At 50.2% G+C, this 16,093-nt stretch overlaps 1 protein-coding gene across 2 annotated transcripts in view; it reads right to left on the minus strand.

The window, feature by feature from the left end:
- Nucleotides 1-787: 787 nt before the first annotated feature.
- Nucleotides 788-16,093, minus strand: part of SMOC2 (SPARC related modular calcium binding 2) — a 136,345-nt gene continuing 121,039 nt past the window's right edge. For both annotated transcript variants that reach the window (XM_036926507.2, XM_036926508.2), the window contains exons 10-13: nucleotides 11,789-11,888; nucleotides 9,722-9,996; nucleotides 4,536-4,573; nucleotides 788-2,277 (exon numbers count right to left, since the gene is read on the minus strand). In XM_036926507.2, coding sequence (XP_036782402.1) covers nucleotides 2,260-2,277; nucleotides 4,536-4,573; nucleotides 9,722-9,996; nucleotides 11,789-11,888 — 431 coding nt within the window. In that variant the 3' untranslated portion in view covers nucleotides 788-2,259. The remainder of the gene's footprint in view (nucleotides 2,278-4,535; nucleotides 4,574-9,721; nucleotides 9,997-11,788; nucleotides 11,889-16,093) is intronic.

Here is a 16,093-nt window from a genome sequence, read left to right on the forward strand (position 1 = left end):
AAACCACGTGGTGGGCTCTGGTCCCCCAACTCCACGCGACCCCTCCAGCCCACCTGCCTTTGTCCAAGCCTCCTTGGACACCTTAGTCTCCTACCTGCCCCAGAGCCCAGTCCAAGCCACTCATCCCTACCTAATGGCTGTCTTTCTCCTAATTCCATCTGCCTTCACTGCACGATTGACATGCTAAGACTGAGTTTTACAATGATCACTCCTTTCTGAGTAGAGGAAACATGTGCAGGAGGCGACTGAACAGGATGCATCCTGGAGGAAGCAGAAGTGGTTAAGAAGCTACTGTGATGGTTCAGGCAAAAATGTAACAAGGGCTTAACTAAAGAAGGGACCTGGGGTCTGGAGACTGGGAGAAGTGCAGGCATAAGGCTCTAGCTGTATGGCTTGGTGAGCGGTGATGACTTTGACGAGAATACCAGTCTTCTCTGTTGCATTATCCACCCCAGCACCTGGCAGGAGGTGGGTGTTCAGCAGCCCTAGTCGGTGCTCAGTGCGTGGATGACCATCTCACACAGAACGGACGAACCTTGCATCCTCCGCCAGGCCCTCAGCACCTCACTTACTAACTCACAACCCTCCCCAGCATCCGCGCTGGGCAGAGCAGGGAACTTAAGCAGGAAAAGGTTAATGACGTGTCCCACGCCACACAGCCCTGGGGACACAGCCAGGATTCAGACTCCCCCAGCCCAGAGGTGTTATTTTTGCCTCTCTGAGAGGAGACACCCTTGAAATTAAGCAATTATAAAAATTTGCATTTAGCTGGAAAGAAAAGACTGAGTCCAGTTTGTTAGCATATTTTATTTTAATCTAAGAAAAATGATTAAATTCAAAGCTCAGAAATATAAAAGATTATCCAGTAAATTTAGGATCAGAACCATTTCTTAAGCAACGATGACACACACACAAGCTGGTTTTGTGGCCCCAAAGTCTTGTTTTATCACTTTTGCAGTTTAAATATGTAAGAAGCCTCATAAAACATCTTTGTACCCATTCACTGAGATCATTTTCCATGGCATACACTGGGGAATTTAGAGCCATGGAGATTATTTTTCCAACCAGAGTTTGGAGCTAAGATAGGGTCACTGCTTGCCACACACACACCATCCTCCCAACGGCACCCACCGCTGTCTGGGTCTGGCTCTGAGCACCAGCCGGCTGCACACGTGGGCCATTCTGCTGCTTAAGTGCAGGTGTTCAGTCCCCGGCTCTTTCCTCACAAGCATGGCTCCAGTGGATTTCCCACTGGCAAGTTCTCGTGCCCTTGAGTATTCAAACATGAATAAGGGGAAGGCATGGGACCTCGGGCACTGCCTGGCTGCCGTGACCAACATCCAGGGAGCCGCTGGCCAGGCCTTCCTTAAGGACACTGTTCGTAGTTTGTTCAGGTGGTAGTTTGCCCTGCAGTGGGCCCTAGAATGGACCACTGTGGATGGGTAATGCCAGTGGAGGAGAAAAGGCAGGGCAGACAGGCATGTTTAGCAGGCCTGGTCACGCGGTGATGGAATTTCCTTCTCTGAACGCTGGGCCCCTCTGTGCCGCCTCGGGATGGCAGGAACCACTCTCTAGCCTTTGCTGCATTAAACTGAGCCTGAGGCAAAGCTCAGACAGAGGCGTGAAATGGAAAGGCAGGCACACCAAAGACTGAAAAATATACTTTGCTACCAGGGCACTGCCTGTCCTCACTGGATGGCTTTTGTGGCTGCGTAACTCATTGCGTGGGTAGGATCTCCGGAGAGCAAAGAGAGCTGACACAAAATCCCAAGAAATGAACAAACCATGCACTCGCTCGCTGGGTGCAGAAGACAGCAGCGGGTCACACGTGTCCATGGACTCACGACGCGGACTCGAATGCTGCCAGGACCGCAGATTTCAAAGGCAGCAAACTCCCCCCTCTCCGGCTGGGGGTGCAGGATGGGAGCCCTGCGCCTCAGGCAAAGCCTCTAAGTCTCTACGACATTAACATGTACACGGTGAAGAAAGTAAGCTTAAATCCATTTCAAAATGCATCTCCACCGAGTACAGATTTCGAAGGTCAAAGAGGACACATACATTGTATGTGATCAGTTTTCTGAAGCCAACCCTTCCGTTTTCACAGATTAAAGCATTCTGTTTAAATATCTCATCTCTACAAAGTGAATTTACATTTAAAGTACAAAGTGCAAATATTATGTGTTTTTGTTTTTGTTTTTTTAATTGCTTGGTGAGGGAGCCTCCTGCACATCTAGGAACCGCCTCGGACGTGTGAGCCACTTATCCTTGCTTTCTTGGCTGAAAAAAAGACAAAAGAGATACATTAAGAAGTGTGCACCTCGCACCTGTGAGGGCCCAGGCTGGCTTCCTAGGGATGGAAGGACCTATCTGGGGACAACAAGAAGCACAGCAATATTTTAAATTGCTTTTAATGATGTGAAAAAAGAAAGAACAGTGGATTGACTATTTGGGGCATAAAAATTAGTAAAAGCACAAACATTCCAGAACTCCTTAACTCTAACAGTTTCCCCCATCTCCATGACCAGAACAGTAGGAAAAACATATCGGTTCAGAAAATTAACATTTACTCAAACATTGTAAGTGGCGTCAGTATGTTACATGTTCTGCAGAATCTCGTATCACCTTGGATTCCTTATACAAAAATAATTATAACCATCTAATTTATGCTTCCAACTTAATAAAGGTATTGTTGACTTCTTAATTTCTCTTTTCATCCTTTCCGTTCACTATTTTACCCAAGAAGAAATGTGACTTGAGAAGTTGGCTTACCAAATTACTGGAATTCTGTGCCCTGACTGCCAATTCAAAGTGATTTAGAATGAAAAGGAGAGGCAATATATACTCTTCCAGATTTATTTTTCCAAGTGAACCAACTCCTACCAATATAAGTTTCTCCATGGTGCTGTTTTTATTACTTAAGAGAATTAAACTTAACATTGAGAAGGTTCCAAGTTGGCTTTTATTCCCCTGACAGGTAAGAGGAAGTGCTGAGAAGACAGAGGAATGCGTCTCCCGCCTCGAGCTGATGGGACTTTGGTCTCGGTTACTCATGGGTAAGATAAGCCATGAATGAATGTGCTGTGCAGTCACTGAAGCTGGTCAGAGCACTGGGAGACGTGGAACTGACCAGTGTTCACACCAGCCTGCTGGTGAGGCTCAGATCCCTCTGCGTCACGTGGAGACCGCAGAAGAGGCCAAGACAGCTCACTTTGATTAAGTATCAGTTTTTGCATCCTCCTCGCTTGCCTTCATTTAATACTTCTTGCCTGTGGTCGCTCATATAGTGAAAGATTTTGGTGGCTGGCACTATTTTATTCTTCAAAGCGATGTTCATGGTCTTCTGTTCTCTGGTCTGTGCACGCCACAGCTGGCTTATGCACGAGGACTTAATCCCAGGATCACAGTTGGCAGTATCAGCCACTAAAATAATGGCATGCAAGTCAGCAAATCCACTCAGACATCATAAAAAGAGCTGGAGACGCTGCAATCGTCTCTTGTACTGGGAAAAGGCTGAAGCGTGAGGATTGTGTTTTGAATTGAGTTTATTTAAGATTGAGTGCAGAGCACGTGCTCGGCCGCCGTTATCTGATGAGAACAACCATTTGGAAGTCTGGGCGCAGCTGGCATGATTGCTTTCAAACCAGTCCTCTTCTGAAGTGTCAGCGACGTGTGGTAGGATTTAAAAAGTTAAAACCATAAACGTTTGCTAAGCAAAGGAAACCATATCACATGTCTTTCTAATGAAATGGCTTTAAATTACACCCAAGGTGTGTGTTGGGGTCTCCACTTAACTCACAGCAAATGCAGGGGCTGCTGGCCTTAGGAAACGTTGGCCTGACATCCAACAGGTGAAGCAAGATAAATAACAAATTGGCGAGAAGTCCTCAAAGAGGAAGATTTTCCCCTGGCTCTGAGGAAGGGAGAAATGAAACAGCTCATGTTTATCTTCTGGAAAATATTCCTGACTTTGGATAGCTTGTGGCATGGGCTCTGAGGATACACTACAACCACCCCCTCTAATTACATAGACAGAGATACAGAGTCAGAAACACAGAAATATGTTTATAATCACACAGCAGGAAACTGAAAATCCTCCTTGGAGCAGAAGACTTGCCTCCTTAGGATTCCTAATGAGAAGCGCCGTCACGTGAGTGCCCAGAGGTCTTCTGCCCCCAAAACCTCCTTAACGAAACGTAAGAAGTGAATCATAAATCCAGCAGAATTGTTTTTAAAAAGTTTCCACCAAACAAGAGGACCCAGACATTTTTCTAAAAACAGCAAAATAATTGAAATTTCAAGTAGTAAAAAAAGTGAAGGCAAAATCTTTAAGTTGATGATTTAAGAAGTTGATAATTTCTGACAGACTCTTGCCGGCCTATTTTCTGCCTCAGGGAGTGTACATATGGTATGCTTTTTCTTCTGGACGATTTCTTTTCTTGGAAGGAACTTTACTTTCCAGATCTATAGGACCCTGAATTTGTATTGCCTATAATTAAACCAGCAAATTATTAAGGTGAAAATATGGATCTGCTCACCTGTCTACTGGAAGTGCCTTCAGCATTACCTCTAGGGGCTAGCAGGAAGAAAAAGACATTATTAAAAGTTAAATACTTTTCATTTAGTGAAAGATTCTATTTAATTTTTCAGAGAGGGATCAATATCCCTTTAGGACAGTGTCATCAGTTAGCAAGCTTGTTTGCCTGAGAAAATATACATAGAGAGAAAGCACAGATTCTGATGAATGGATCATAGAAGTCACAGTGTAAACATTTTCTAACAAAAGCTTTAGCCCAGCTTTAGAAGAATGTTTCATTTTACCATAAATTCCGAAGCAGTGTCCACCAGCCAAGGAGGCCTTCTTAACTGTGTTTCTCCCTGTCTCCCTGGCAAGAGGGTCCTTTCACCACCGGGAGTCAGGAATGAGGCCCTCGGCAACAGGCCAACACCAGTTCTTGGAAATCTTTTGGTTTTATATTTAAATCATCGGACATTAACATGCTTGGCAAGAAACAGTTCTTCCCCAGATTCTCAAGGGAAATAGAAGCTCCAGGGAGATGCTCATGCGTAGGGTTTGTTCCATGGCTTCAGCACGTGGCAGGTGTGAAGAGCAAGGTGGGAGGCTCAGAGCCACCTCCAGACCCTGAACACTGCACTCTCCACGGAGCAGCTCCTAACTGGTCCACCTGACCTGTACCTTCCTTGTCCCCCAGGTATGGCTCAGTGCTCCTGGGCACCTGTCAGAGCCACCCTCCCACCTCTCAGCACCCTCCCATGGCCTCAGGGTCTCCTTACCTTCCTGCGCTGATATAACCATCCCAGCAAGGTGAAGGATGTGGCCTGTGCCACATCCATAAAAACACCCTCTGGTGAGACTCCCACAGAGAGAAAGGGCCACGCGGGTCCCAGCCGCCTCACACCCAACGGGAATGGTCTGGAGAGTGCACATCATCAGTATCAGATGATACAGATATTTTCCAGGTAACATGGCCAACAACCTAGCTGTAAGGCAACATTCCTGAAAAAAGCAGCCAGCGTGGCAACTGGGTTGACAAGATAATATGGTCAAAAATGAGTATTTCTTAATTGCTGAGTTTTGTGACCACTTTGGAGGGTCGTGAGACATGTCATCTTTTGCGAATTTTTAAAAATTCTTCAGAAATATTTCCTTTTCGGTTTTGTCATTTCTCAATCGTCTTCACTTCTCTTCTTTGCATGTTTTGTAATAGTGAAAGTTTAGATCAAAATGCCCAATAATATGTCTTAGTTGCAGTAACTTAAATGCAAAATATTATGTAATTGCTTAAAACAAGTGTGATTAGAAAGTACATATATTACGATCCCATTTTGTAGTGAAAAATCACAGCATTTATAAACGTGTATATGCAAAGAATACTCTTTTGGAAAGCTACAGATATAAGTCTGATTATGTCTGAAGATAAAAGGTCACATACTCATTTCTTTATTTGATTTCTAACCTTTTTCAGAATAAAGAAATGCATTGTTAAATAGGGAGCAGAACAAAGGGAACACAAGAAACTGGTAACAGGTGGATGTTTAGGGTCCCAGCGCATCCTCTCCTGAATATTTGGTTCTCTCTGACTTTTCACTATTACAAATCATACAGAGTAGGACAAAGTAGCTGATAATAAAATTGAAAAAAAGTAGAAAAAACCTTAGAGAAATTCTGCAGGGAAAAATAAAAGGGTTGCAAAATTAACTGATTATGTAGATAAATCCCCAATGTCATTTTGATCAAATTGCCACTTTTACCAAATTACAGCTTATTTGGGAGGTGGGGAATCATTTTTATCTTCTTAGTTAAGTAATAAGACAAAACTAGGGCACAATTTATTCAGAGGGACATAGAGAAGATAACTCAACATTCTGCAGCAATTTGAACATCTCTAGTAAATGGCAATCAAGTCAAGAGAGCGTTGTACCCACAATTCCATGCCCTCTTCCTGCTAACGGGGTCATGTACCCCCGCTCTCCCCATGCCCCTCGCAGGGCTGCACAGATGGCCCCAAACAGTCTCAAGATCAGGCCAGGAAGGGGGAGGATGCGGCCTGCGCCATCTCTTAGCATCTGCTTCACCTGCAAATGTCCCCTGCGTGCAGATGGCATTTTCCCATGGAGGTGTCCCCTCAGCTCATGCCCCAGATAAGCTGTGGAGAACCCATGCCCGCCTATAGCAGAGTGGTAGCATCCTCAGCCTGTATAACGTGGACCGTCCTGTCTGTGGTCACCTGGGAGTCACTTGACCCCTGCAAGATGCACGGACTGTGTTTCCTCTCAAGACTTCCCACTGCTGTTCAGAACCCCGTATGACCTCCAAATTGAGGTTTCTACTCCACCTTGACAGGAGCAACTGGGCCAGTCTCAGGCAGGCATGCAGCCCAGTCATTACGGGTGAGGATCTGCATTCATGACAATTGTCTGCAGGATGAAGCCAAATGCCTCCAACGCAACAGAGGAATTCAACATGTCCAACAAGAGATCATGTCATTCTGTCTGAATGCCCTCGATGGGCCAATTCTCTTGGAAGTAGGTATATTAACCGCGTCTTTATTTCCTGTATCTGATGCATGGCATCTGGGGCACTCGGACCCCAGGGAGACTGCCCCTCCCAGGGTTAGCCAGTTCCTACAGAGGAGACCACCTGCTCAGCAGCGCCCCTTTCACTGCGGATCAGTCAGCCGGACCCACATCCTAGCCACCTCTCCGTGGGACAGCTGTCCCCCATCCTAATAAAGAGGGCAGCCCCCTTGTGCCAGAGCCCACTGAGCTCATTCAGACTAGCCCGTCCTGAGCCTGCGGACCTGCCTCACCCCATCCTTCCCACAGAGACCGCAGGAGAGGCCCTTTCCCCGTGCCCCCGCCCCCTCTGCCTCCGGACCATCCATGCGCCCTGTGCAGCCCTGCCTGGTGGGCCGAGCCCCCCTTGGGGAGCTGAGGGCCTATCCTCTAATGGCAGCTGGCCTCACTATACCTTGGGTTTTCTAGTAATGCCCTGTATTCTAAAACAGCAGGACACTAAGTGACAGAGTACACGAACCAGCTCTGAGAACAGTGCTGGTGTTAACAGGAAGGTGGGCTTTGAGGTCGCCTCTGGTCACCACCACGGGTAGGGGGCCAGGATTGTGCCCTGGAATTGCTGGCATCAGCTGGGCATCTGGGTGCTGGAGGACCTGTGACATCCACAGTGCTCCATCCCCAGGGCAAGGCACGGATGGCCAGCATTCCTTGGAAGACCGGCTTCCCACCCGGATTCCTCCACAGAGGGCAACCGTGGCTGACCCGCCTTATGGACTCCTGGAGGAGCGACCCCCACGCATGGCGTGCAGGGTCTCCCAAGGGGGCTGGTCTCCGGGGTGCCGGGCGGCCACGGCACAGGCCGCCTTCTCTGACCACGCAGAGGTGAGCTGTCGGGTCAAGATGGCATGCAGCGCCCTCAGGGTTTGTCTGGAGAGCTCCCCCTCCCATTGGCTGCTGAGCCTGGGCTCAGCTCACACCCAGGGATTCTCTAACTCGCCCGCTCCTCCCGGTAAACAGCAACCATCTACACAAACCGCTGCTCCTGCAGCACATCACATGGCTCTTTGCTCCTCCCCACACACTGTGAATCATCTGCGGCTCAGCTGCTACCTCCATCCCTTCATTCCCAGTGGATATTCAATGTTTTTGCTGAATGAATGAATGACTGATGCCATCTAAGAAGAAAGCCTCTCCCTGCAACCACTGGGGAGACTCTGTGCGCCCGTCTCATGCCGGGCCGGTCTGTGCGTCGTGCTGAAGCTCTGGACACTCATACAGCCAGCGGGAGAGCCCAGGACCCGGCTCCTTGAGTTCCCTGCCACCCGGGGGCTGATTACACAGCTCCAAAGGGCACCAACTCCAGACACTGAAACAAACGCATGCCGACCCAGCAATGAAGCCCCCTGGGGGGACGGGGGTGGCGGACTGAGCCGCACCACGGGCAGCATGCAAACAGGTGGGGCGGGCTTCTCTCTAAGGGACCAGGCTAGCTCGCGTGCTGGGTCCCAGGAGAGAAACGCCCTGCGCTGCGGGGTCCAGCCTGAACCTACCTGCGGGCTCCCAGCTCCAGCCCCGCCTGAGCTGTGCCTCAGAAGTCTGTCACACTCACCTCGGCACTCTATAGAAAACCAGCCACCTGCTGGCCTCACCCCCTCCCTTCCCCGGAGGGCACCCGCCTTTATTCTGTGTGACCTGAAGACATTTTTGGGCAGGACTGTGCCCCTGAGCAGGGACGACCTGCCCCATGACCCCCAGCGCGAGGCCTACTGGGGGTCAGTGGGCCGCGGGACAAGAGCAGAGGGAAGGGGTCCTTGCGAGCAGAAGGACCAGCTGCCCGTCCAGGGAGGGGCGCCGGTGGGAAGGAAAAGGCCGGCCTCCGCCCTGCTGTGCCTCCACTTCCTCCACCCATGGCACCCCAGACCCTGGGCTCTCTGGCAACTTAGAGTCTGCTTCCGCGAGGCAGTCCGGACACCCCACCAGACGCACGGGGCGGAGGGGCCGGTGTCCTCAAGCCCTCCGGCTCGGGGTCTGGCAACCACCTGCTCTGCGCTCACCCCCGTGATGACCGCTCAGGGCCGCAACCACAGCCGGTCACTAGTCTCCCGAGACCCAGCGGGACCCACATCAAGGAGAGAGCGAGGGGCGAGTGGGGCGACCCTGCAGGCCCGGGAGGTAACACGCTGCGGCACATGCCACAGAGGCAGCTCCAGAATCAGGCCCTGAGGCCCAAGCCACGGGCGCGCCTGCAGCCTGGGGCCACTGCCCGGAGTGGGCGCCCCCGCTAGTCCGTCCCCAGGCCCCCGGGAGCTGCAGGGGCCGCGGGCTGCAGGTTAAGGCAGCGGACAGCGGGCCCACCCCGGCTCTGCAGCCGCAGCGCCCCGGGTTTCCTCGGACGGTGACAGTGGCGACGGCGCCGTCCTGCCAACCCCCGCACGCCCACCCCGCCGTCGGGAGCGTGCAGGGAGCCCGGGCGGGGGGTCGGGGGCACGGGGAGACGCTCGCGCTCTGCGCCCTGCCCCACCCCCCGGCCCTCCCCCCCAGGCCCACCCCCGCCTCGCTCCCGGGAGGCCCGCCCTCCGGCGCGGGGTGCCCGCTGCCTGCAGAGCGTCCCAGGCCAGGGCTGCAGGCGGGCTGGTGGGAAGCAGGTGGGGCCCTCTGGGAGCGAGCGAGGGGAAGGGTATCTTACGGTGGCGCTTCCTCGTGTCCGCGTCTCCTTCCTCCCTCGTCGCGCCCAGGCAGCCCGTCAGCTCCTGGACGGAAATGGACTTGTCGTTGTTCAAGTCACAGTATTCAACAAACTTCTTCACACATTTTTTGGGTTTCGATTTTTTCCGAAGGAATCTCTTAAAGGGCTTGATCTCCTTTTTCCCAATGTCCCCGCTGGAGTTTTTATCAAGGAGCTTGAAATACCAGTGGACCACTCTCTCCTCAAGCGTGTGGCTGGGGTCGGGTTCCGAGAGCCTGGGGGACACACGAGGTTGTCAAGACGCCCGCCCACGCTGTCCACAGAAGGTGCCCACCACCCACCAAATGCTTACTGCGCTTATGGTCTACTTGCCTATGCCTGTGCGCATTTGCCTTTAGACAATAATTTTAAAAAAATAAGTTAGAAAAGAGATTAAGCAAAAATGTCTCAAGTTGGTCTCAAAATTGCGAATGACACAGTGAATTTGTGTGCCAATTACGCACTTGGTGTTGACCAGCCCTTGAGGACAAAAGCCCCCTTGTCATGGACGCTGTGCCCCGTGAGCCGGCAGGGCCCCCAGGCATCAGGAGCACCGGGGGCCTGGGGTTCTCCACTCCTTTAAATGGGAACCATTGGCATATCGTGTGTGTCTTGGGTATATTGAAACATGCAAATAAAAACATCTTAAAGTGGTAACTAGATAATTTCCCTTGGGTTAAAAAAAGAAATTTTAGGATATAAATAAGTAAAAACATTAAGATACAAGTAAGTAAAAAGCTCCTCGAAGGCCTGGATTTGAGTCAGGTGTTTGGACCTGTCCCAGGCGCTCACTGAATGGAGGCCGGAGGCCAATGCTCAAGCATCCGAGGGCCGGCCTCCACCTCCAAACCCGCATTCCCACGAGTCAGACATCAAAGGCTGCAGGTATTATAGGACTCTGATGCTACCAACCATTTTTCAGACTTGTGAGACAATTTGAACTTTTCAGAGAAGAGCAAACTTTCCATGAATATGAGATGTCAGTTTGAAATTTAGGTGATTTTCTTTTTTTACTTTATTAAGTTTAATTTACTGCCTGATTATATTTCCCATTAGCATTGCCTTATTTTCTTTTCTTGACTCTTACCCTTAAGTAGGGACACAGAGGAGACCCTTTTAGCTAAGGAGAGCAGAAAGCTTGAGATCAGCTAGAAGAGATGAGATAGTCAGGGTTTGGGGCCAGGAAGCAAGGAAAGCCAGTGCTCTGAGGAAATAAAGACAGTAAGATTCTCTATCAGAAATAGCTCCTTACGATAAAGTCATAAATTATTCTAATTCCCAGGAGGCTCCAGTGCTTGAAATGCCACGTCTGTCACACACTGGGAGCCCCCTCATCCTGGCAGTCAGCTAAGGAGACAGGGAAGAGCTGCAGAAAATGTACAGAACACCCCAGGACACAAAGCTCAGGCCTCAGACCCAGTGGTGCAGCATGTCTTCAGGTGCTCAGAGCAAACCTTCCAGAGTTTTGGAAGTCGAATTTCGAATAGTGCTGTGTGATGAATGCCACTGAATTGTGCACTTCAAAATAGCTAAGAGAGTAAATTTTGTGTTTTCTATACTTTGCCAGAATAAATATGTAATTATATACTTTGCCCAAAAAATACATCAAATTCTGAGAAACTTGAAACTGAATGTTTTAGTTCAAAATGTTTAAAATCCCATCACGAGCCTGGCAGTGTAAAGCGTAGAAGCCGTCTACACTGGCTCTGCCCTGGGCCCTCGCCTGCATCCTTCCCTCTTAACCACCATCTGACGGAACCACCAGGAACCCCACATTCCAGGACTGTTATGACAACGTCCTCCGTGCTTAATCCCATTAAACCATTAAACACCCTCTGAACAGACCGTCCCGGGTGCATGTGGCGGCTTTGTGTCTCGGGGGTGGGGGGCTCCTTCCGTAAGCCCTGCCCAGAGAGGCCGGCCAGGTCCCCACGTCTCCCGGCTCAGCTCCGACTTCTGGCCTCTCAGATTTCTCGAGGTGCTGGAGTTTCCTCCCAGCTCCTACATCTGTGGTCCAGTGAGACTTACCTGCCGGAGGACGAGGGGTCAGAGACAGCGTGGACCATGTCGGTAGACAGCGCGTCCAGAATGCTGGTGAGAAACTCATTCTTTTTGGCACCAGGACAACCTGTACAAAGTAAAGTATGTTAATTTTCCATGTTTCATAGAACACACAGAGTATGTCAGATTCTTTTCTGTAATGGAAAGAAATGTTGTTTTAATATTTGGAAATTAGTATGCCAGGGTACCTTAATGTTAATGAGATTGTTGGACATTGATCTGAAACACGCTACAATATAGACATATTGATTTTGAACCATAGGTATTGTAAATCACAGTATCTAACAGTTACTGAATTACTGCATGAGACTAAGAGATTCACAGTCACTATGTTCCCGATCCTAAAGCAGCAGGACCCAGAAGGTCATATTATCAGCCCACCCCCCATGCAGGGCACCACCCCAAGATCACTGTGCTGGAGATGATGGGGCTGGAGTCCCATCCCGGGAGGTCTGGGTTCAGGCACTGCCCAGGGTCAAGCAGTAACTGAGCATGTGTGCTTCTCCTACAGGAGCCAGCTTGGCGTCAGCCCCGCCTTCCCCTCCACTCACCCGCACCCCTTCCCCTGCGCTCCCCACCAGAAACGCTTACCCAGACTGCTTCAGGAGGACCCGGTAGAGAGGCAGTGCTGGGTGAGAACCCACACTGCTGGGGAAACCATGCCTCCCAAGAAAAACCACCATCCCGTTAACATTCCCTCCCTTGGGAAAAATGGGAGATGAGGCAGCAGGCAGGTGATGGATACCAGCGGCACCTGGGGACCCTCAGCAGGCGGCCCCGTGCTCTGGCTCCGAGAGGACAGCGGCCCCTGTCCGGGCCAAGCGAGCCTCCCTGGCCGACCGGCCACTAAGAGGAACAGAGGAAAGCAGCAGGCCAGCCTGGGAGTGACTCCAGCTCCAAGCCCATGGGCAGGGTGGCAGAAAGCCTGCTCAGTGGGGTCGCCAGATGCATTCCCAGCAGAGCACAGGTGCCCGAGGGCAGGTATGTCCGGGAGGAGAGGGGAGGGGGAGAGCTGCCCAGCTGCCCAGGGGAACCACAGAAGCTGGTCACTGTGGGTTTCCCCACCCCATCAGTCCTCCAGAGACACCAGGAGGCTGTGAGGTAGAGAGGAAATACAGGTGTCTGGGCAAAGGCTTAGCGCATTAAGGAATCCTCAGGGCTGAGCAGCCTTAAAAGAATGCTGCTTATATTGTGTGTGGTATGATGTTAGTGGGGATTAACCTGGGTTACTTTTTGTTGTTAATTTAATCATATCCCTCAAATGAGGTGAAGCAACCAAGATTTTTAATAAGAAAATATCTATTCATCGTGAAACTCAAGACTAACAGCAAATGGAAGCTTTAAGAACTCTTTGATACAAAAAGAAGTCAACTTAAAAAGTTCAATTCACTTAAAAAACAAGAAATAATAAAGCAGTGCCTCTGACATAATTTTTTATCGTGGCATAAATTACAGACTGTGAAATGCACTTATCTTTCTGCTAAGGATTTACTCCACAGTTGAGGTACTTCAGTCCAAAAACAGAGTACTTTTCATTTGTATTTGCAAAGACTCTGAGCTTCATTTTGAGTAAAGAAAAGGAAAAAATGAGTTAGGTTCAGGAAGACAAAGCTGTCCCACCTCCAGGATGTGCCACAAGGCGAATTCCACCCACACTTAATGGGCTTGTGAGCTTTGGTTAGAATCACGAGGATTAACACTGAGAACACGGGAACTGACCGAACTGACCGCAGTGTCCAGTCACTCAGCAAGGACTTGTTGGGGCCCTGGAGCTGGTGCTGAATTCCAGTGTGAGCGACTGACCACACGGCGTGGGTCTGAGGCGCTTCCATGCCTGGCAGGACCAGAGACCCCAAGTCCCTTTAGACTTGGTGAAGGACGCATGGCTGTTCCACTCAAAAGTTAACCGCTAATGAACTGGGAACAGTATGTGTCATGTCCAAATCGGGATGAGAAAAATGGGGAGACATGGTGGAATTCAATGTAATGAGCATTCTGGGAAACTCATCCCCAAGCATCCTGGACCCCTGTTCACCCATCTCTCTTAGCTTCTATCAATTGTTAGGGCAATACTTTGAGAAGTCTCTTCCTGATGCGAATATGCAGCTCCTTGACATGTTCATCCTGGCAGAATATTTCCACTGACCGTAGCACAAAGTTATTTCTGAGATAAAAGCCAAATAAATATGTAACATGAGAAGAAATCAGGAAAAAAAATTAGAGAACCAATTAAGAAGTGAATTTTCATTAGATGAGAAATAGTAAACGTCCCATGAAATCAAAATTCCATCACCGTGAAATGGACCAGGTCTTGCAAAGTGCAGGAGCAGCAATGTGGCTCGAGGGAACAGGGACCCCACCCCACAGCACGGGGCTTTCCCACGGCGAGATGCAGGGAAACACACAGCTGGTCCCTAGAGCCCTCAGTCTGGCAGGCACACAGCACCGGGGCCCAGGATGGTCACGGGGGTCTCTGTCCCCAGAGGCATTACCAGAGGCTGTGCCCACCAGCCTGGCCTCATGGGCACTACGGCTGCCTGGGTCCTTGGGTGGGGCCGCAGTGAGTCATGTTCTCGGGGAGACGCACGGCTCTCACTCCAGGCTCCTCCCAGGTCTCTGCACTGCTGCCCTATAAATCCTGGCCAGGCCACCCCAGCCTGCAGGCTCCGTGACACAGCACAGGGTCACCATTTACTTGGGGACAGTTGTATGCAGAGCTCAGAAGCCGTGGGACAGGGAGGGCCCAGTGCAGGGACAGCCGCATCGAAGGGGCACATGGCATGGTGAGCGGCCACTGCTGCCCACAGACAGCCAACAGCCAATTAAACTGACACTTGCAGAGAGAGGACACCAGACTGTCCTTTTCAAAGCCAGAATTGGAATTATCACACCAATTCATTTACAATTCTACAGAAAGCTCACAGCTTAGCTTGAAGGCGCTCTGTTAATCCCACTTATCTGTGGAATCCAAGTAAATATTTGGCCTATTAGGTTTCTGTGGAAACACTTGGGTTCTGATCTTGGTTTTGAGCCGCCATGAGAGCTTCCCTGCCCAGCCCTGCCCGTTCTCAAGCCCAGCTGCTCATCCAGAACCGGACCCTGTGCCCCGCTGTCCTTTGGGCTGAGCAGATGCTTGGAAGGGTTGCATTGCTACACACCTGGTCAGACTTATGGAGAAGCTGGACGCCCCCAAAGGCCCACATGGCATCCTCAGTGAGAAAAGCTGAAGACAGAGCCTGGGCTGATTCTGCACCCGAAAGTCCCTCAAGACCCATGTTTCACGGTTATAAGGCCAGACGAGCCCTTTCTCCCAGGGATGTCAACACTTTATCAACCAGTACTTCCCCCAAGGTTTTAAGAATCTATCACACAAAAACTTCCTAGTGGCCCAGTTTTGTGCTGTTCCCCAGGAAAATATGAATGAATTTTCAACTACAGAGTCACATTAGAAAACAAGGCTGACGTTCACGGGTTGTGCAAAATGGGAATAATGCAAAAAATGCCTCCTCTAGAAAGCTTTAGGGGAGGTGCCACTGGCCGCGGCCAGTCTTGCCTGAAGACTTACAACTGAGACTAAGTTTACTGAATGGATTGTAGGCACCAGGATTTTAAACCCCTTAACTTAACAAAATTCAATTTACATAAAGGGAGCTGTGTAGTTTATAATTTTCTTTCTGAATTGCCTTCAACTGTCAGTAAGTGTTAAACGGATGACAGTCTCTGCTCTGAGGGCAGGGCGAGCCCAGAAAGGCTGCAGGCCTAGCTGCTTCCTCCTTGACCTTGAACACCAGCACGGACTATGAAGAAGGATCAGTCTGTGAATGTGAATTAGTGTTTGTCTCCCACTAGAAGCTTCTTTTCCTTTGGGTGAGTGAGGTTTCCAATAACAACCCACTCACTTAGCCGATCATTTACAAAAATGAGAAATAAAAGTGCCTTGATACTCATTCCTACAGTTTAACCATCTAGTGGAGAAAAGAAGGGAATCTCTGGGGCAGTCAAATAGCTGCTGCTGAGCAAAGGGAATCTAAGACACAGAAAGCAATGCGCAGCACAGACGCGCTCAGGTCCCAGCCCTACCGCCAGCTGTGAAGGGCTGCACCCTCCCACTTCCCACACCCGGCCAGCCCCTCCCGAGGCTCCACAGCGAAGCCAGGGCACGGGGAGCACGCCCTGGAAAGGAGAAAGGTAGGGGGAAATGAGGTGGGCCCCAAGCCAGGGCCCCAGAGCCCCAGAGCCCCAGAGCAAAGTTTGGGCTTGGAAGGGAAACTG

This window comes from Manis pentadactyla, chromosome 12 (assembly GCF_030020395.1).
Source record: "Manis pentadactyla isolate mManPen7 chromosome 12, mManPen7.hap1, whole genome shotgun sequence".
NCBI lineage: Eukaryota > Metazoa > Chordata > Mammalia > Pholidota > Manidae > Manis > Manis pentadactyla.